Below are 21,253 nucleotides of genomic sequence, written 5' to 3'. Positions count from 1 at the left end.
ACATTTGTTGCTACGATAGAAACCCTCGTTTCCTGGACTGTCGCTGTGACTGTTGAGGTCCATTAAAAACAGCTTACAGTGGAAGATGAGAGTGTCCAACATGGACTTGAATCTCATTCAGGAATAAGGCAAGTTGATGAACACTCTTGCATCGACATCTCGAGCAGGGTGTTCTTGAAAAGGCATTTTACTGATCAGAGATGAGTTTTACGACGTTGACTAGTTAACCCTAGTTAAATAAAACCACATGAAACTCGTTCCAACGTCGAGGATAAGTGATTGTCAATGGAGGAGTAAATCGAAGAGGTACACTAACTAAACCACATGAGAGGTTCACAGCAAAAGAAAAACAACAAAAACATTAAAGGTATCCTTCAAATGTGATATTTCATTTCACGACCCACAATGCAACAAAATTAGCAACAAATTAATTTTATTTATATAATATTTATATATAAATTATCATATTGTAGTGTGTTTCTGTTGTTCCATCCACTGGTACGACTTTCTCCATTACTTGCTACCTCCTTTGCTTTTGTCTCACTTGTTACACTCTGGTTTTGTTTCCGCTGGCCACTAGTGCCACGGGTTTCATCTTTTTTGTAGGTTTTTCTTTGTTTGTTTTTGTTTTTTTCTATTTTTTTGGTTTTCTTTCCAACCGCTCTTCCCTCTTCCGCACTGTACTGTACGTAGGTGCCTCTATCTTTCTCTCTCTTCACTTCTGTCATTTCTCTTCATTAGTTTTATTCACTTCTTCCTCCTGTGTCTTTCGATAGTGTTTTTAATGATTTTTGTTGGTTTTGTTCTTGTTTTTTGCATCCTTAGTACATTCCATTTGGGTTTTGTAGCTAGAAGTAGTTGTGCTGGGGAGTGTATGTGTGTTTTGCTACCAAAAAGGGTTTTTTTTTTCATTTTTTATGCCAAAATTATTTTACATTCGCTTCAAAGCGTATCCGTTCATGTGTACCGTTGGTTAGGTTTTTTTGTTGTTGCTTCTGCCACATAACACACCGGTGGGATGAACGAATTTACTTTGAAGGTTTTTCAAACATACACACGCGAAACTAAGATTTAGATTAATCCAAAGATGGTGAATTTTGCTTGAAATTTACACATAATTCTACGCCTTTCTATGCCCACAGCTGTTCTTACGCCCCCATTTTTTCATTTCTTTTTAGTAGTTTTCATTGATAGCATCTAAATAAGTAGTAATTTTAAGTAGTTTGAGTTTTTCATTTTTGTTTTTCGAAATGGTGGCAAGCCTGTTGATGGGAGCCTGCCCCTTACCTATTTCTAAAAACAGGATTCCATTTTTTAAGAAGTAGAATAAGTTGTGAATAAGCTTCCAAAGACAATAATTTTGGGTTTGTTTTTCTTTTTGCTACTGTTTTTTTTCCGAAACGCAATCGTACAGCGCTGTACTGAAGCAGTAAACTGAAAGTGTTTTTTTTTTCCTCCGTCTGTTTGTTTTATATTCTTTACTCATATGCTTCACTCTCTCTCTGTCTCTCTTTCTTTATCTTTCGCTCTTTTTCTTTATTTCTTTGTCTCTCTCCCTCACACACACATACATCGTTTACTTGCTTTCATGCGTAGTGCAAGGTTCAGCAAATAATATCGTTCTTTACCACTCTCATGTTCGAGTATTTTCGTTTCCATGTTTGCTGTTTATTTCTGATTCTCTTCAACCCCTCCTGATGATGCGATCAGTATTGTTGCTGTGTTGTGTGTTTGTTTGCTTACTCCTTTCTCTCGCTTTCTTCGATTAATTTAATTACATTGTATTTAAAATCACAGATACAATCTATTATTTAATAATAATTCTCATTCACAGCTGTTTGAACAGTTGGTTTGTGGAGTGCAGGGGCAAAAAGGGGTGATAACAGATGGAACAGAGTTTCAATGATATATAATTTAAGTTAATTTACAATATTCGAAACTAAGAATGTTTAAAGTAATCTATTTAAAAAAATATATTCTTAATAAGAACCATCACCATTAGAGACCATCGTGGGCCACGGTATGCCACATCTTGGTTTTGCGCTTGATTACGCATCGTTTACACATGTTTCAACGTCAACGTAAGGCCCGAGAGGTGTGCTCCAATATGAAATATATTGATTACGTTTCGTATACAGAGAAAAATGTTGAGTATACTTATTGATTCTGTATTCCAGCAGTACCGGTGGTGATGGTTCGAATGAGCGTTGGGGGAGGGAGGGAAGCTTTTTGCTGTTCTGCTTCCAATGAGCCGCCGGCGCAAAACATACGTAGCGCACAAACCAACTGTTAAATCGTATTGTAAGCGCAAATGAACTTAAACTGTTGCGTTAGCTTGCATGTGAAATGGAATAACAAAACATTTTCCGTTGGAATAACAATATTCCCATACTGTCGGTAACGCAGAACCTTCAGCACAAAAGAAAGGGAGTTAAGTTTGGGTGGATGAGGCAGGCTTGTCGGAGAGATATTCTGCGTATATTGATTTCGTATCGCTCGTACCATTTCCATTTTTCTGTCCACGCGTTCCTTTTGTGGTTCGTATCTTGTGACCTTTGACCTTTGCTTTGGGTTGTTGGTTGAAATGAAACTGTTTCCACACTCTCAGATCCAGCTCTCTGAAGTGATGCGCATTTTCGGTGCCTTTACAAACAATTTTGACTTTTGAAGATTCTTTTTTCTTTTGCAAAACCCAAACAAACAAGATATGAGCATATGCTTTACGATGGTGAAGCTAAATCAGAAATGTACAACAGCTCGCTGTTGTCTACTTTTCCTGGGGATGATCTTCATTGTGGGTTGTTGTTGGTTTTTTGTTGCACGATTTGATGGTGATAGTGTTCCGAAACCAAAGTCTGCTTCTGAACAATGATCAAAACGTATCCAAATCACTTCCAGCTCATTTCTCTTATCGTCTTGGATGCTATTTGTGCTTATTCCTTCTTATCTTTTCTCTAGATCTAGCGTGTCCTAATATTCTCATGTCATTTTTTTGTCCAAACATGTTCTTCTTCCTTGTTTTTTTTTGTGTATGTGTGTACATGTGCGTGTGCCTTTGTGAGTGAGAGAGTTACTTTTCTTCTTCTTTTGTTACAGCTTCTGCGGTCGTTTTCTTCTTTCTCGTTTCAAAATATATAGTATCAACTAAACACACTTGCTTCTTCTACCAAAGGTTGAAAATTTATAAACGTTACATCTTACGTATGTGATTTACTTTTCTTGCATTTTGTTTTCTTTTTGCTTATTTTTGTCGAGGCTGTTTACAGTTTTGCTTTTTGCTTCTCCTTAGCCATTCACTTCATTCATCTGCTCCATGCATACTTTATTTCTTTACATTGTTTTGCTCAGAGTTTCCTTTCCTCTTCCTCCATTTCGGTTCCTCACACATCTATTCTTCACACATCTACGTTTGATACGTAGTTTTTTCGTCTATAACTTTTCTACACCACTTTCACAGTATCACTCTCAACATTTGCTCTCGATGCTTGCAATATTTGTTGCCTTTTTGTTTTGTCTTTTTTTTGCATACTCTCCAAACAGCATTTTACAGTTTATCAGGTTTTGTTTTGTATGTATTCACTTGTTACTCACCGTTAATTACACGTTAACTTACACTTAAGGTAAATGTACTTTGTCGGTTTACTCTTGTAAGTGCCTCTTTTCTCACCTGTCTACACTATAGCTTCATACGTTTTGTTTTGTTTGTTTGTTTGTTTTTTTTCTGTAACAGTACTTGAACTTTTTCTTTCGTTTGTATTTTTTTTTCATCTAATATTTTAATCATCTCTTTGACAGCATCATTTACTGGCTAATGTTGTTATTTTGTTTCTTCTCATTTTTATTTCTCTTAATTTGAACCCTGAAATTTTGTACTTCCGAAACGTATGTGTATGTGTATTTTTTTCCTTAAAGATTTTGAACTATTTTCCGGGTTTGTTTTTACTCTCGTATGCATACTGCAGTAGATCGTTGTAGGTGAAGAGTGAGTAGTGAAAGTGGTTGACATGTTTTCGGGTTACTATGACTTTATTGCATAGTCGCTGCTTTGTTTTTGATTTTCTTTTTTGTTACCATTTCTTCTTCTTGCAACACTTGCTTGTTGTTCGTTTGATTTACTGTTCATAATGTGTCCTTTTTTGCGTTTCCTTATTGGTTTGTCACTTTATCTTAATATATCCGCGTTTGTTTTTTCTTCTTCTTTGCATTTGAAAATGATCTTCTTCAACTACTAGCATCCTTTGTTTGTTTCTAAACAAGTTTGTACTTTTTGTGTTCGATTATGGTGCCATTTTAGCAGCAAATAACATTATGTTTACATGCTTGCCTTCTCCGTTTTCTTGTTGTGGAGTGTTTGTAGTGTGTATTATTTTATTTTTCTACGTGTTGTTAGTATTTTGGAGCAAACATACAAATATGCATTGTGTATGTGATTGTGTCTATAGACTAAATGTGATGTGGTTTCCTTTCCATGTGAGGAATCCGAATGGTACATCCAAACTAGGACGAAGGAGAGTTGGTATGTGAATGTATTTGTGTATGTATGTGTGTTTAGTTTTGTGTGAAGATCTTTCTATTCACTGATTGCCCACTGATTTTATAACTACACCGAAACATCTAGGGAATAATTTTTAAATACATCATCGTCCTTTTCTTACTTTCTCTCTTGCTCTACCTGCACTCACTAGATTTTTGTAACTCACACGACTTTTGCACAAATACACACGATGCAAATTTTGAATTTTGATCCTTCCACTCTAAAAGTGTATTGTTACGCTAGTACGCTTATATTTTATATATATTCTGGTATACCGCCACGAATTTTGAACTATTCACCATCAAATTTCATGAACCGCTCGTAAAGGGGTTTCCCAGAGCCTGGTTAACGCTCCCCCCTGTTCAGCTTGCTGCTCTACAGGTTCTTAACATATTTCTGATCGTATCTCTCGTGAAGTATGTGTGTTTTGTGTGTATATATATATATCATATATAGGTATATAATTTTTAATCCACTCATCGTATCGCTAGCGGTATGCCGCCCAAACGAGGGATAATTAACACTGACTGGTCTTATATTCGTATTTTCTACAGCGTTATACCCCTCGTGCTGAAGGGGCCACACCTCTTTAAAGAAGCTCCGGCTGTGTTCGTGTTGTTTTTTTTTTTAAATCGTAGAATACATTTTATCTTTGTAATGGTATAGCTTGTCAAGAGATTTTTGTTTTTGCACAATCTCGCTCACCTAAGAGCGGATCGATCTGTTCGCGCTCTCCCCGCTTATGCTCATATTAGTTGCTTTAAGTTGTTTTGTCTTGTTTTAATTTTAAATTTTCACATCTACTTTACTTTATCCGTCAAATATATACGCTAGTTGCCTAAAAATGCCGCTCGTTCTAATAGTACGATATAAATTAAAATTTTAATCCAAAATTGCACCACACGCTCGCTACACCAAATACTACGCATTTATGTCCTTTTGTGGGATCTTTGTGTTCGGTCAGCTTGATTCCCTCAATATACGCACACTTTCTTACTGAATATTGGTTGCTACTGCTGTGTTTCGGTGTGCACATTCAACACATGCTAGATTAAAGGGTGAAATTTAAAGTCCATTCCACAAGTATACACCTAATGCCACTGTTACACATGCCTAAAGTTTATCGATTTTATTTTCTGTTCCTTTTTTTCTCTCTATGTCTCTATCGACTCCAGTTAGAGTAAGAAACGTGCCAAAAACTTACTCTTTAGATATTTATGTTCATATTTATAGGTTTTTTTTGGTTTCGCTCTCTAAAGATAAGATTTAGGTTTACAATTTTGAGTGAGTTATATTTAAGTAAATCAATTTTCGGGGCTCTGTATCCACTTTGCTCTGATTTGTATATTATATTTGGAAATGAATTCTGTACTGGTTTGCTCGCACTTTACTACATCATAGTAACGAAAGGGATGGAATTAGTGTGTTATGTACGAAACATAACTCAAAAATGAAGTATATTTTAAAACGAAACTGTTACAATGCATTGCTTGTTCTTTTGTTTAATGTTTAATTATTGTGCTTTCTTTTTGTTTTGGTTAAATTGGGCATTGGACGGTTTGCACTTTATTGAGAATTCGTTCATTTCTTGCAATTTCAGTAAGGAATAATGCAAAATTAAGCAATACTCTTGAAGAAATACAGTTTCGTTTGATTGTTAAATTATTTCCTGTTGAGCAACACATGTAACTTCGATATCAAACACGATCAGGAGATTTTAACAGAGCTAAAAATAAAAGGAAAAGAAAAAAAAACAAAGAAATAAAATAACAAAACATACTTACCTAAAAAATAACGATAAAATATAGCAAACACATATAACCAAATAACGAGGAAAAAGAAAATGTCATCTACTCATAACCGTTACACACCGTGAACGTATCATAGAGGACGAACAAAATGAAACATACCAGAAAAGAAAAACATAAATAATAAAGAAAGAACATAATAATGTACGAAAAATTGAGTTTTATTCGTATCAGCAGCTTTTCAATTAAATCTTGCTCTTTTCATAACGTTATAAACTTGGCTCTCATTGTGTGATTCACTTTTTTTTGCTGATTATTATTCCTCATTGTTGTACAAAGCGGACAAAAAAAAGTATTCCCCCCTTTTCGTGTGTTATTTTATAGTTGTTTGTAAGCTTCGCACTTTCGCTTCTTATAGTGAATAATCCGGCTTTGTATCCTTCATGTTTCTTTTTACAACTTAAACACATTTTTTATCAGATGCTTACTGACTTACGTGTAGCGGTACAACACTATTATGCTTATGCAGAGAGGAAATAACTAAACAATATACCCGTCGTTTTAAACCAATTGTACAGACTAATGCTAACTTAAAACGAACCAATAGTATCAATAATAATGATAATAATAATAATAATAATATTAATAATAATAATAACCAAGGTGTAGCACTATGAAAGTAATATGAAAGTGCACAACGCAGTACCGATTGTCGTTCGTACTGTTGTATATTGCCTTGTCTACGCATTACACTTTATACAAGAAGCACCGACGCGCACTGAACCATATTCCCTGCAATAGGGTTTCTATCCAGCTTGTATTTCTTTTCCGTTCTTCTGGTGGCCGCGTAAAGAAAGCTTAAAATAAAATATTATTAACAAACATCCAACGGATGCCGTCGTCATCGTCGCGCAATCGCAGCGATACTAAGTTGGTAACCATGTTGGAGTGTTTTGCTTACTGCACTGCTGAACACCACTCCTGACGATGTTTGACATCGATTCTCATATGTTGTTGCTCTCTTTCTCTCTATTTCATTTATACTTTTCTCTTTCATTTTCTTTTTCTCGTTATCGGTGTGTTTCTTCTTCGTACTTCATTGTTCTCCCTTTTTTGTGGTTCTATTTTCTGTTTGCATCTTATGTCTTCCCACTTGAAGTTTCTTCTCTTACTTTCATATCTTTTTTCTGTGTGAATTATAATTAATTTTCATTTTTACTGCAATTTATATCAATGTTTTTAGAACCAAAAAACCCAAAACCAATATTTTTTAACCCAACGTTATCGAAACTAAAAAAGGATACTCCCGCACCGTGGCGCACACGATTGGATTGGAGCTTTACTTCAAGCTCGACCACAGCTCGACCACGGTTAGCGTTTAGTTGGAGTTTTCTATACTTAAATTTTGTCAAAATTATATATATTTTTAGCCGAAATGTTTTGATGGTTGGTAGCCGTTTATGCATTGCAACTTCCAATCGTAATTCGTGTTGGATGTGTATATTCGCTAGCAAAATGTGCTGTTTGTTGTAGCAATCGATACGAAAAGAGTGGAATTTTATAAGAAAGAAAAATTATTCATCAAACAACTGGGGAGGGTAAAGCTTAAAGCGAGAAAATGATACAGATGTTGAACATACTCTGCCTTGCTATGCGCTTCATGGAAACAGAAAATGGGAAGGTTGGGTGGTGGTGTTGTAGATGTTTAAACTAGTTTTAGGTTAAAAGCTAGGCGTTGTTACGTTAAATGTTAAAACGGTGGGATTCTGTGTTTGTGTGGTCTTGGGTCGCCACGCGGGAACGCCACGCCGGCCACAAATCATTCACATCGGTCTCGTGATAATCGTTTCCTTCTGTTTTGCGTTTGATGCGAATCGCAATCAATGGCTTTTGCTTACAACACTATTAAAATGAAATGAGGTACCGTAAACCAAAATTGGTCTGTTTGCAAGTGTTTGCACGAAGGGCTTGGGCTTGGGCAACCTTTCCCCTCCGCGACTATTGATATGGACGACTTTATGGAGCTAGTAGTAGTAGTTAGTTAAAGGGGGAAGGGCCTGATAGTGTACATTCGAATAAAAAGAAAGCTTCCCTGCAGAATAAATGTATGAGTTTTACACAACTATTTTTTGTGGTCGTGCGGCCAAAACCGGTTCAGATCTTCTTTCGAGCAAATCGATACGCCCTTTTCAAACGCTACTTGCATGCTAATTGTTACACCCAATGCCATGTGAGTTTGCAACAACAACAACTAAAAGAGACGGTACGATCAATGCAAGAATCTCGCTATTACTTCTCGCTAACCATTTCGCTGCTTCATCGTCAAACTGTCTGATCTTCGCGTTCATTCCTTTTCCCCGTTTTCACGTATGTGTGTGTCTGAAGGTATTTCTTTTAAGTCCTGCTGTGTTACCCTTCAACTAACGGGCTTGGTGTGAGGCAAGTAACACATAACATAACGGCAAAGAATTGTATTATAAACCAATTTTCAAACGCGCTGCGGGGTACGTTTACCAGAACGCGAACGCTGTCGTGCCCAGTACTGTAAAAGGGTACTGGTTTTGTATTGCTATCCTGTGTCCTGTGATCTTGGTTCCTATCTTTCTCTGCTACCTGTTGTATATTTGCTATGGTTGTGATCAACTGTAAATAGTGCTTGTTCTCGAGCTGGCTTGGTTTTTGTTTGCATTCTTATTATGGATTTGCTGTTGTTTTGTTTTTCATTTCGTTTTCGCAGTTGCAATTGCAGATCATTGATCCGCTGTTTATTGCGTCCGTCCTGTTGGTTTGTTTCTGCTATTACTTGCTTTGTATACGTTCCGGCTCTTTTCGAAAGAGTTTATGTATGTATGTATGCTGAACATTTAAATAAATAAATTATCTGTTTTAGTTGGCTCACACTAAGTGACAACTTATAACTGCAAAAAACTGTATTTATCGATTTGTTTTACGCCACTCGTTGCTTCCTCTCTCTTTTTCTTCTGCTTTCTGCACACGGTGATACTATTCAGCTCACAGTTACTCGTTGCTATATTACTTCGTGTATATAATCTTTAACGGTACATTACGTTCGGTATACCACATTGCAATCTCTCTCTCTGGTACGTGGAAGAAGAAGAAAAATAAACGGATCTGTGCTGTGCGGTTCTAACATTTTGTTTCCCTTCCCTTCTGCAATAAAGAATGGCGGGGGGAAGCAGTGGACAGACCCGGCACACAATTAATAAACGTAATAATGTAACATTCGGAATACTGTGCTTAACTGCTACTACTGTTCCGGTATTTCTCTTATTAAGGCCTTTCTGAAGGTGTAAACGCGGACCGATGTGGAAAGGAGGAAAGCTCAGGGTTCAGGGGAAAATTCGGAAAAGCATAGAAGATTGCCTAGCTCGGGGCAATAGTTTGTGAGCGGTAAGTGGTGGTGATGGTGGTTCTTGTTGTAACTCTATTGGTTTGCGGCAAGTGTCCCTAGGAGCGCACCCGTGCGTCTGACACTCAACGCAGCACGGGTGAAATACTAACTCAAACGATTTAATAAACAAAAACAATGGGGCAATAATAGTAAACATGAATACAAGCTAGACTTCCTACACATTATTGCATTGCCATTACACACAAAACACACCCGCGTCCCACATTAACGTCTATTGAGGTAACAATAAATAACAGTCTCTTCGGTTGGCATTCCCATGAAAATCTACAGTGTATTGCCACCACCACCGTACACCATTGCACCCAAACACGGTTGACAAAACCATCCCTCAAACTCTTTCCTTTCCCGTTGAACGCAGGAGACGCTTATACCTGCCTTTCCCCCATTGCGTACCGCGTTCACACTTCATTTTACATCACGCTTGGCAACACGCGGGTCGCCAGCATTTGAAGAAAAAGAAAGAAACTATATTAGACTAGCTTATTGCGTATAGGGATCTTAGCCCGCTCAACCGATCATGTTTTCTTTTTTCTGCGCGCCTCATTCCTTCTATGCATCGCGCATGCATGTCGCACTGGCGCAGCAGGTACACGCGCGCACGACGCATCTGACAGGCTGATTGCGCAAAGACGGCTAAACGTGACGGAAGAGGAGCGTACATATTTACACCTTGTGGTTCAGTTGCTTGGGTTTACTATTATCCTGCGATGGGACAGTGTGTCACAAGGTGCTGCAAGGACTGCAATATTGCGGACTAAAGCCCTCTCTCGCGTGTAACCAGTTTCTAGGTTGTGTTTTTCCTTCGAAAAGCCTCATTCTGCCTGTGTCTTCTAGCCTCGAATGGTTCTCTGTGTGTATGTGTATAGCGTGTAATTAGCCTCGATCGATGATTGCCTTCGGCAATAGTGAAACTCTCGTCTCCAAACTGCAGTCCCCTTGCAGGCACAGTGACACACCGCCATCTATCATCGTCCTGTTCTTCAGTATTGTTTGCTTCATCCTTTGCCTTCACGGCTTCACGTATGAAATAGGATAGCTACTTTGTGTGGTTTTTGCATGTTTGTTTTTTGTTTTTGGTATACATTGATGTAGAGATAAGTCAGTATTAATGGGGTGTACGCGAAAAGCAATCCAAAAACAGTATTCCAAAAGTATACGCGTTGTATGGTATGGTTTTAAAATGGGCTTTCACACACAAACTATTATTGTGTAGTCGAAGCAGATTGAGTTGTTTTTTTGTTTTGTTTTTGTAAGGTTGTTGTTCAGTTGGTTTTGAAGAATTTTGAATTTTTCACTTCCGTATCTCTTGTATGTCGTATCTCATCAGTGGTTATGGTTTGCACTGTGTATTTAGCGCAGCTGCTGTTCACCTCCGTCCGTTATCGTATCTCGTATCTCTTGTCAACACCCGATCTGTAAGATCGACAGTGTTTCACATTCAACAGAACAGACTCTAAACCCGAACAAAACGCAAATGGCAAAAAGTAGCGCTGAAACTGACAAACCATAACTTTTACGTATCTCTTTACCACGGGGCTAGCCGTGTTTCGTACTCCTATCGTAACATATCGTAACGCGTTTTTTCTTCCTTCTCTTTTTTACAACTTTGTTACAAACATGGGTACAGCTCCCTTTTTCAATGTTTTAAGTATATCGTCATTTCACACTACGTGCTAGATAGTAGTAGTAGTAATAGTTGTTGTAGAAGTAGTAGTATTCTAAGACCTAAAGATAATTTTGCCCATTTTGTTTTCCTTAATCGCAAACAAGTATTTGTGTGGCTTTTCCTTTTCGCTTGCCTGTATGCTTTTGCACCCTCTTTCTTTCTCTTTCTCTGCGTCTCAGGAAAGAGCTGCAGTGGCAATAACCAACAAAAAAGTAGTGCATACACAACATAGAAATCAAACACCACAACTTATTTTAAACACAACGATCGGTACACGTTGTGGGTTTCCTGAGAGGAACTGTCGAACTAAAAAAAAACGAAGAAAAAAACAATAGTATAAATGCCACATGAAAAAAACAAAAACACGAAAATGCTTCGATTTATATCCTTCTCTTGCATTATCAATTTTCCTCGTTCTTTGTTTTTTTTGTCTTGCATTAAGTGACTATTACTATGCTGGGTGCGCTAGTGCTCGCTTACACGCTACTACTGCGCCGCGCAATCGAGTGAGCAGCTGATTGCATACCTTTTGTTTCAGTTTGCTGTTTATACATGCTAAATAATTCTACAATGTTTCGTTACATTTTTATTGTACCTGAGTGTGTTGCACTTGTGACTAGCTGAGTTTTTTTTTCCTTCTTCCTTGCTCGTTTCTCGTCTTATCAATAGTTACGCTTTACGCTTTTTTGATCGTTCTTCGATCGTGTCTACGCTTATCGTCGGGATCATGGTTTTTGTTGTTGTTTCAATCTGTGTATCTTTTAGTGAAAACAATGCTTTCAAACGTTGCCTGTTGGAAGTTTATTGCTTTGATGGGAAGCTTCTTCTACTCGATTAGATTTTGCAAGGAAAGGTTCGAAACATACAACCGACTGGTGCCCACAATAGTCCCCTGAGGCTATTGTGAGTTGAAAATATATTAAAAAAAAACGTGTAAAAAGGAAAACAAAACTATACTTTTAAATGGACATCATAAAAAAAACTGATCATTTAACAAAATCTCAAATACTCAAATGTGTCGCAATACAGGCACAAAAACAATGCGATGTTGTGGTGTGGTTAAGGGTATCTCTTGCCGACTGTGCTAGCTTTCCCGGGGCGCCAAATCCAACCCATAGGGTTAGATTAGGTAGAACTGATCAATCATCGTCTTGCTGTGGTGGATTTCCGCTATCACAAGTATCCAAAAAAAGCGACCAAATGTTTTAAAAAATCCAAAGAAGAAAGGTTCATTTCGTTAGTTCGTCTCTTCAAAGCCGAAAAACGCAGCTAACGGAATTAGTGCTAATTTTTGCACACGCGCGCACACACACACAAACCTACGACTCACTTGCGCAAACGGTTGATATTACAATAATAAGGATTCTAATGATAAGCATCATGTTTGAATTTGGAAAAGGAAAAAACAGAACAACAAACTCACACTCAGTTTTACACTTTACAGTTATCGAATACATTAGTTATATGCCTGCAGAATTTTGTGTTTTGTCATACTTAATTGCCTAAACGTTTTGCATTTAACCCAGCTTACATTGAAATTTCGCTCTCTACTCTTTCTCCATCTCTCTCTCTCTTTCTGTTATCTGTCGGTATCCGTACTAGCGTCAACAAAAAAAAAAAAAAACAGCAACGAAAACATTATTTGTTTATACTTTTCTTTTCGCTTCTCTTCCTCTCTTTCTCTCTACCTCTTTCTCTTTCTTCTCCTTTTTTTCTCGTTCATAAATTGAATTTAGAATTTTGTTTAGAAATTTTGCTTAATAATTTTGAAAAAAAAAACTTTCGTTTTTTTGTGGTATTGCCTAAACGTTTGTTACTTTTATGTTACTTTTTACCTTGTTCTAACTAAATTTACTTATTTTAAATTTTTTCGTGAATAGTTGCCAAAAGGGGGGATATATTTGCCAATGTTGTTTTGAAGCGCTCACTCTTTGTCGCTTTTGTTTTTGCTGTGCCAAACAAACAACGTTCCGTTGACGGAAAAGTCAATCCACACATACATACACACACTGTCGCAAAATAAAACACAAACAATAATTAAATTACTGCCGCTTTTCATTTCCATTTGTTGTTGTTAGGTTGACGACGGGATTCGCTTCGCACGGATCACGAACTCTCTTTCTCTCTCTCATACGGACTGAGTGTTTTGTTTGTGTGTTGCTGTGTTTTTCTTCAGTGACACATCGTCATAGTAGTTTGTCGTTTCCTTCTGTTTTTTTCTTCTTACTTTTGCTTCAGCACTCAATTTTGTCGTTTTTTCGTATTTGTTTTTATTTTTGTTTTTATATATATATTCACCGAAACGCATTGTACGCACTTTTAATTTCTTGTTGCTTTGTTTTTCGTTTTTGCGCCAAACATTAGGGATTTACACGATTCTACTGTTTCCAAAAACGTTAAATTTTTCACATATTATTTTTTTTTTTGTATGTACAATTTAGCTTCAGAGATACTCAACAAAAACACGTCGTTTACAGATGTGTGTTGCGATTTCTCTTACACCATTTTACATATCATTTTTCTTGCTTCATTTTCTTTTCTACATCAATTTGCCAAAAAGGGGAAAAGTGCTGCTCTCTTTCTCTTTTTTTGCTCTATTTATACCAACAATTTTCATGTCCATGATGCATATTATATATCTTCCTTGTGTACATTTTCTTCCGTACGTATTATCGAAATTGAACCACTGTCATGTGTTGGGGGTGTGCCGGTGTTTCTGATGGTTCGAAATCTTCTTCGCCGTCTATCTTTTACCAAACACCCGTGTACACATAATAAGCCGCCACGAGCAAACGTGCTGCTTTCATGGCTTTCCACTATTTTGCTCTCTAAATGTACATCACTGACTAAATTTTGCTTCCACAGTACGATTAGCGTTTTTGCTTGCTTTTTTATGTTTGTTCACGTTCTACCACCTCTCGCAGTTAGTTCGGAGGATTTGCGCTGACCTATATGCCACCTAACATCTAAAACCCATTATCCTGCATTCTCTTTACTGCCAAAATTTAATTTCATTAAATTTTATTCTTCAAGCTATTTTATAGCTTCTGCATTTGCTTCCGTTTCTCTTGATTTTTTCCCCTCTTTTTATTTTCTTGTTAAGTTGTACTGGATGATGACGATCAAATCATGCGGGCCCTCGAGCGACGAGAACGTGAGCTTCATCCCTTCCGTAGCGCAAGCCGCGCAGTCGCACACTTGCCCATCGGTTTCGCGCTGCACGGTGCAAATTTACGCGAGTAAATTTACCTCTATTTACATGAGATTATTCCGTCCTACCTTTTGACGCATGGCCGTCGTCGGGGGGAAGTGGCTTAATAGCTAATGTTTTAAAGTGCTCGCACTTACTACGCCATTCCTTTTCGCATGCAATCGAATATGTGTTACGTTTTTGTTTGTTTGTTTGTTTATCAACATTATTTGCTTTCGTTAATTTAGAAGTTCTTTTTTTGCTTGCTTTTTATCATGTTCGCATCATTTCCAAAACGCTTCATTAGCAATTTTGCATTCATTCAATTTTTCCACTCGTTCCATGGCTCAAGTTCCATTTGTTCCTTCCTGTCACACGCTTCCGTGTCGTTAATTTTGCCGCCCAAATCTTGGTCTCCCATCTGCTTCCTCGATTGTGTGCATCAAGTTAAAAAAGGGGGTATCGCCGTGCAGTGTGTGCTTCTGTTATGATTTTTAATTTTATCCTTTTGCCAAACCGTTTGCCTTTTTTCCTTTCTCTCTTTATCATTTCTTCTCTCTGTCTTTCGCCAACTGATGGTGACTTACTTATGTAGATTTTCCATAGATACGAGCTTTTAGTGCCAGCCAAAACATGTTTATCCATTCCATCTTGCGAAACGAAATTTTGACATCTTTAATTTTCTCTCTTCTACTGGGTTTTCTAGCAGCCGTGACATGTAGTTTTGTTTGTCCAAACGATTGTGTTTTTTTTTTTCTCAGCAAATAATGTGCTTTACAAAACGAAATCCAAATAATAAAATTGCTTTTGTTCTTGCGAGCTTTTCAACTGATAATGTTTTGGTTCTTAATGTTTCTTTTCCTGAAAACATATGCCAAACTGCTGTGGATATTGTGTTGGGTGTCAAAAATAAATGTTACTCTTTAGATGGGCTGATGGCAGGGGATGTTGTGTGCGTGTGTGTTACTATTACACACTGAAAAGATATCTTGTTATATAGTTTCGCCTTGCATGTGCATCTTTAACTGCTGTTTACTGCTGTTTTTGCATCACCTTCCAGACGCGTCGCCGCCTGTCGCTCTACTGTTGCTGTCGTTTACTCTTGCATTGTATTTTATACCTGATTTGTAAATGTCTTTGAAGAAGTACGTAATAATTATTGATTTCGACTATTACGTTGCCTTATTGCTTAAAATCAAGAGCTATTTAAAAATTAACATAAAATGGCGTTTACTGCTAAACGCACTCTATTTCACTATTTCTACAGTACGTGTGGAGGTAGTTGATTTCAGTGTTCATTCTTTTTGTTTTCATTCGTGTTCATATTTCTACGTTATTATTATTATTATTATTTTATGTGTTTTTCATCCTCTTGTTCTCTCTCTCTTTCTCTTTCTTTTTTATCTATTTTGCTTTCATTTATGCTCGGCTTACCATTGTTATGTCGCTGGTGTATAGGGGGTTAAGGTTTCTTTTTTCTTCTTTAATGTTTCGAGTTTCGTTTCCATGTTTTTGTGTGTTTTTTATGTGTTTTACTTCTTTCTCTCTGTTATACCATCACGACTAATCTTAGTTTTGTTTTTTGTTTTGTTGCTACGCATTTCGCTTTGGAAGAAACCAGTTGTACAGATTGTGTGTGTGTGTGTAAGTGTGTATGTAAATGGATGAAAAACTCAAAAGAAGTAAAACTTTTACACCATACAATAAAAACGAATAATACCTAGCGGTGTGTGTTGTCGTTAAGACAAGTGTATAAAAACAAAAAGTTCTTTTAATATACGTACGGTGGTGCTGCGCACGGTGAAATGCGGCTCAGCGGAAAAAATAGACCCGTTTTCATTGGCAGTTGTCTTTCGTCTGCATGTAAATTGCTTGCAAATATAAAACGTTTGATATCTTTGATTAAACCTATAGCTCCTCCTCGTGTTACGTTTTGTTTATAACAGGTTGAGTAAACAGTTTCATAAGGGATAAGGGACAAATGTGCATTCAAAAAATTAAACAGTACAGTTTGTAGCACTAGAAACAGAAACAGGCTATTTGTTTTTAACAAGAAACACAATTCTGCTTGGTGGCAGGCACACGCACCACAACCCGGCATTAGCGGCGGGGTTTGCTGGTGCTGGTGCTGCTGCTGCGTTCAGATTTGTCTTATTGCGGTCGCTTACCCGCGCCCGGGTACTCGTGTGTGCTTAATACAACTATTATCAATACCGGTGATGACCGATCACCGTTTCCTCACTGTGAGACTGTGTTTAACTATATTGATTCTTCTTTAAAAATTGAACTAACGGATTCTATTTCATTGTTAAGCGTTTGACGTCATACTTAAGGGAAGGGTTCCGAGGGAAGCATATTTACTTGTTTCGCGCATATTCTTTTCATGTTCAGTGGGTGTGTCCCAGGAGTTCGGTACGTTAAAACTAGTTCGCTCGAATGGAAACAAAAACACTTGCATCCGCATCACGGGTATACCCGTGGTCCAAAACGAAAGCATGAGAAAACTCATCAAACAAAACTCCTTACTAAAGCTATTGTATGCGAAAAACAAAACTAAAAGAAAAAAAAACACAAAATAAAATTCTCTCTGTGTGTTATACTACAGTATAATATAGCAAACATTGATAGCATCTTTTCAATTACTGTTTTGCCTCTCTAATTTACCTTCCGGTATTTTCATGTTGCTTCGGTAACTTCGGTTGTTTGTTTATAACAGTAAAAATGGTAGCTCTTTAAAAAAAAACAATACAAATTATACAGAAAATCATGCGGAACTCCACCCATGCTGAAAACGAATGCTCTCGGCGCACATATTTCGTGTTTTGTTCGTTCTTCCGGCTTGGTATTGCTATTACACGTTAAACATATTTGCACCAATTAAACACTGCAATTACCTTTCTTTTCATCCAATTGTCTAGCTCATGCGTTCGCTTGCCTCTACTTTGTTACGCACATTATGCAAAGGCTCTTCTTCACGTGCTCACTGCAACGTTCACATTTTAACTACTTCAGCTGGCACCGTGTGCTCAACACACCTTGTCTTGTCACACGTCACAACACACACACGCGACGCTCACATCGAATGTTGTTGCTCTTTGTGTGCGTGTGGGTGTGCGCGACTGTTTGTTATGTTTTAACGATTGAGATTGGATTGTTTCATTGTTTCTCTTCCGTGCAAGATCTTCTTCCCCTTTCTCGCGTCCCAATTTGCCCAGCACGAGACGAATGCTTCCGTGCCCCGTAAAACCGGAGAACCGAAGCCCGATAGTACGTGTGCTGAACAACTTCGGCTAATAACTTGAAAAGGATTGGTAGAATATGATCACTCTTACTGCAGTGAAAATGGACCAAATGGTCGGTGGTGAAACGAGACGCGCGAAGACTTAAGTATGGGAACGGTGTTTTCTTTGATATTGCTGGAGAAGGACATCTAGAGTTTGGGGGACGGGATAAATAGTGGTAACTAAATCAGTAATTGCTATAAAAATGAGATCATTTCAACGGTTCCGTTTATCTATTGTAGTGAGTTGCGGGGATTGGCGGGGATGATGGCAATGATATGAAATGATCGATACATGCCATTTAAGATATCGCAGAAAACGAACAAAAAAAAACGCACCTGTATTGTACGATCGGAGGAAGTACTATAACCATTCGTAGAGGAAGTAGTAGCAGTAGTTGCGGAAATATTAGTATTAGTAAGAGTACTGTTTAAACTAGAATCGTCTATTTAATAGGCACCAAGTTTCCATTGCATGTTGTTCCATTAGGTTTGCTCTTCTATTGAAGAATTGGTTGTTGTTGGACAAAATATCCCCCCGCCATAGGCCGTGGCCACCACCACTAACCAAAGTGGGTCAGCCACCCCCTCTAGGCGGAAGAATCTTTTCCTTGCATGAATTAATTGTTAATCGCTAGCGCACGATATTGAGACTCGTGCCAGATTGGTAATGGCTGCTCGAGTAATGCGCAATCGCGCGTCATCGTCTCGTCTCGTCGTCATTGTCAGGCGAAAGGCGTCCACCTGAAAAAGGATTAAATGTCTTTTGCGTCTCACACTGTTCAGCCACACACCTTTGCCACTGCTACCAGCTGCCAGCCAGCCGGGCATTACCCCCTTCCGGCATTGGCCGCCTGACCATTTCTGCCCTTCTTCTTCTTTTTCTTCTTCAAGTACATGTGTGTTGTAATGTGGGTTTTGTAGATTAGGTTTAAATATACTTTCATATATATGCATAGTTAAATATTTCTCATTAAGCTATCGATTTCAACTCTCCTATATCTGATTCCCTATTTCTTTATCAGCAGGTACATGTGTATTATTCATTAAAAAAGTATGCTTTACCTCTCCCACACCCCCTCCCACATTGCGTTGTTTTGTTGTTCCTTGTTAAATTATATATGATACTATTACAAGATTTAAGATATCCATGTACATTGTTACGGTGTAATGTGTACTTCCAATTCTTCGATCTTCGTACATTCCCCCGTTCAACCCACACACCCCTTATCAAACAACCCCCTTGCTGTTGGGAGAGCGGAGGGAGGGTTCAAGAACTAAAGCACTATTCAAAAAGCGAAATGACGAAACAATCGAAATCAAACAATCGGTAATCGTATGAAGCGAATCGTTCGCCATTTCAAAGGAAATGCAAATCTGATACTAGAGTACATAAAACAACAACCAACAACAAGAACAACAACAGCAAATACAATTGCCGTGTGTGTGTGTTGCCGTTGGTGTGTTCTATATAGTGAGTTTTAATTAGGAAACAAAACAAGTAAAACATAAACAAAATAGTAAGCTTCTATCATCTATTCTTTTCTATTACTCTACCTTCTTCCTTCCTCTCGTTCTATCTATATGTATGTCGGTAAAGGTTCATCGTTACTGTCTGTGGCTCTGTGTTTGTGTGTTTGTGTGTTTGTATGTGTATGTGTGTGTATGGGCAACATAAGCAAGATTCTTGTTAGTACCCTCTGGTTGGGGTATCCACTCAATCGGGCCTCGTAGAGAAACGATCCTCCACATTCAAGTTAATTGATGATTAATGACACTTGTGGTGATTGTATTTGCTGAGTTATAGATGTTGCAAAAATTAAAGCATGTCGCTGCTCTGTATGAGCAAACGTGCGTGTGAGGAGGAGGATGAGGTGTGTTCACCTCACCCGTGGAACATCCGTAGTCTGTCGACGAGTTGCCAAATACTGGCAAATTAAAGCTATTGTTGTGTCCGCCATTGCTGGCTTGTTGCAGAGTGGTAAAGAAAATCAATGTTGCAGTTATAGAGGATGCTAGTTGATTTTGTTTGTTTTTATGAAATCGGGGTTTTGTCAAAGCCCCTATATGCATCGGGTATATATGTTAATGGAGGAGCGAAGAAAATATAGGTACAAAAATGAAAAATAATTATTGATTCGAATTCATAAGGCGAGAGAGTACTCTGGTTACTCTTTAGCAGTAAGCAAATTGAATTTCACTGTTGCTATTTAAATAAATTGTCTTTCCTATTTAGTTCATATTTCCAGTGTCGGAAGGTTCCAGCAGTTAGTAGGTCCGATGAGTTCCGGGTTTGCTAGATGTGAATTCAAAACTATGTATCCGGCGTCCGTTCACTCCAATCAGTGTTCTACCAATCCATTTCAAGTTATTATAGCTTAGCTTTCACCTTCATCTTCATTTCTTGCAAATCGTTTATCGCGTACGTAAACAGGATACGTACGGATGCCTCTTCCCCCGCTTAACTATTCTGATGAGTTGCACCCATCGCACACTGCCCGAGAAACAATCGACCCCTCATCTCGCAAATGTTTAATTCAGCTGATATTGTTGATACATTCTCTCTTCTAACATCGAGTCCCATATCTGATGTGATCATGCGATCGCTGTTACAGCATATTGTACCATCTTTCATTGGAAGCAGCTACCCCACTAACTGATGCGGCTACTGCTCACCAAACGGCTACGGCTCGTACATTGATGACGCTAATGCTGACGATGGAAATCAAAAAGAAACTCCCTGCTATTCGGCAACACTACACAACAGGTATGTCTCGCTGGTGTGCTGCTCCATCATGGCTGCCGATGTACAACAGGGAAAGCGGGCGGGCGAGCCCGGCTCTTCCGCGGCCTCCGCACGGTGTCGATATCTTTGGATGGCGTTCAAAGGCGAACGGGACTCTGAGGTATGGCTACAAATGCGACAATGCAACAATTCGTTTTTTACTAATGTTATAGGAACAACAAACGGTCCAATTCAGCACGGCCGATCGAGTGACGGATGATCCGCACAACTGGGCCACGGAGGACGGGGTGGGGTGGGGTGGTGAAAGGGGATTTGGAAAACAAAACGTTCCTCGGGGATCAGGTGGGAGAGAGGAGGAAAGAGACAGGACCGGGCAGCAGCAAAAATTCGACGTCCTACAGCGGCGGGGCTTAGCGCACTTAGCTGTGCAGCTGGCTCGGCATGAACTGCGTCTGCTGCTTGTGCTCCCGGGCGATGTGCCTTCTGACCGTGTTGTTGCGGGTGAACGTTCGACTGCAGTACGGGCATGGCACGCGTATTCCCTGATGCCGCTGGCGTATGTGCGCCCGCAGGTTCGTCTCGTAGCCGTACTGCCGGTCGCACAGCGGGCACTGTAGCTTTTTGCCTGGAACGCACAGTAAACCTTCGAATCAGTG

General features: G+C 38.5%; 1 protein-coding gene and 1 long non-coding RNA gene across 6 annotated transcripts in view; one reads left to right on the top strand and one right to left on the bottom strand.

Annotated features, from left to right (window-relative positions):
• LOC120900268 overlaps window positions 1-21,253 on the top strand; it is a 42,954-nt gene that overhangs the window by 1,874 nt on the left and 19,827 nt on the right. The window lies entirely within an intron of this gene.
• Window positions 695-21,253, bottom strand: part of LOC120900266 (zinc finger protein chinmo) — a 123,905-nt gene continuing 103,346 nt past the window's right edge. For 4 of the 5 annotated variants that reach the window (XM_040307039.1, XM_040307038.1, XM_040307040.1 and 1 more), the window contains one exon: window positions 695-21,240. In XM_040307039.1, the coding sequence (XP_040162973.1) occupies window positions 21,017-21,240 (224 nt within the window). In that variant the 3' untranslated portion in view covers window positions 695-21,016. The remainder of the gene's footprint in view (window positions 21,241-21,253) is intronic. The other variant, XM_040307041.1, reaches the window with a different exon arrangement.

This window comes from Anopheles arabiensis, chromosome 3 (assembly GCF_016920715.1).
Source record: "Anopheles arabiensis isolate DONGOLA chromosome 3, AaraD3, whole genome shotgun sequence".
NCBI lineage: Eukaryota > Metazoa > Arthropoda > Insecta > Diptera > Culicidae > Anopheles > Anopheles arabiensis.
Note: the sequence above shows the minus strand (reverse complement) of the source record. Positions and strands in the feature narration are given on the sequence as shown.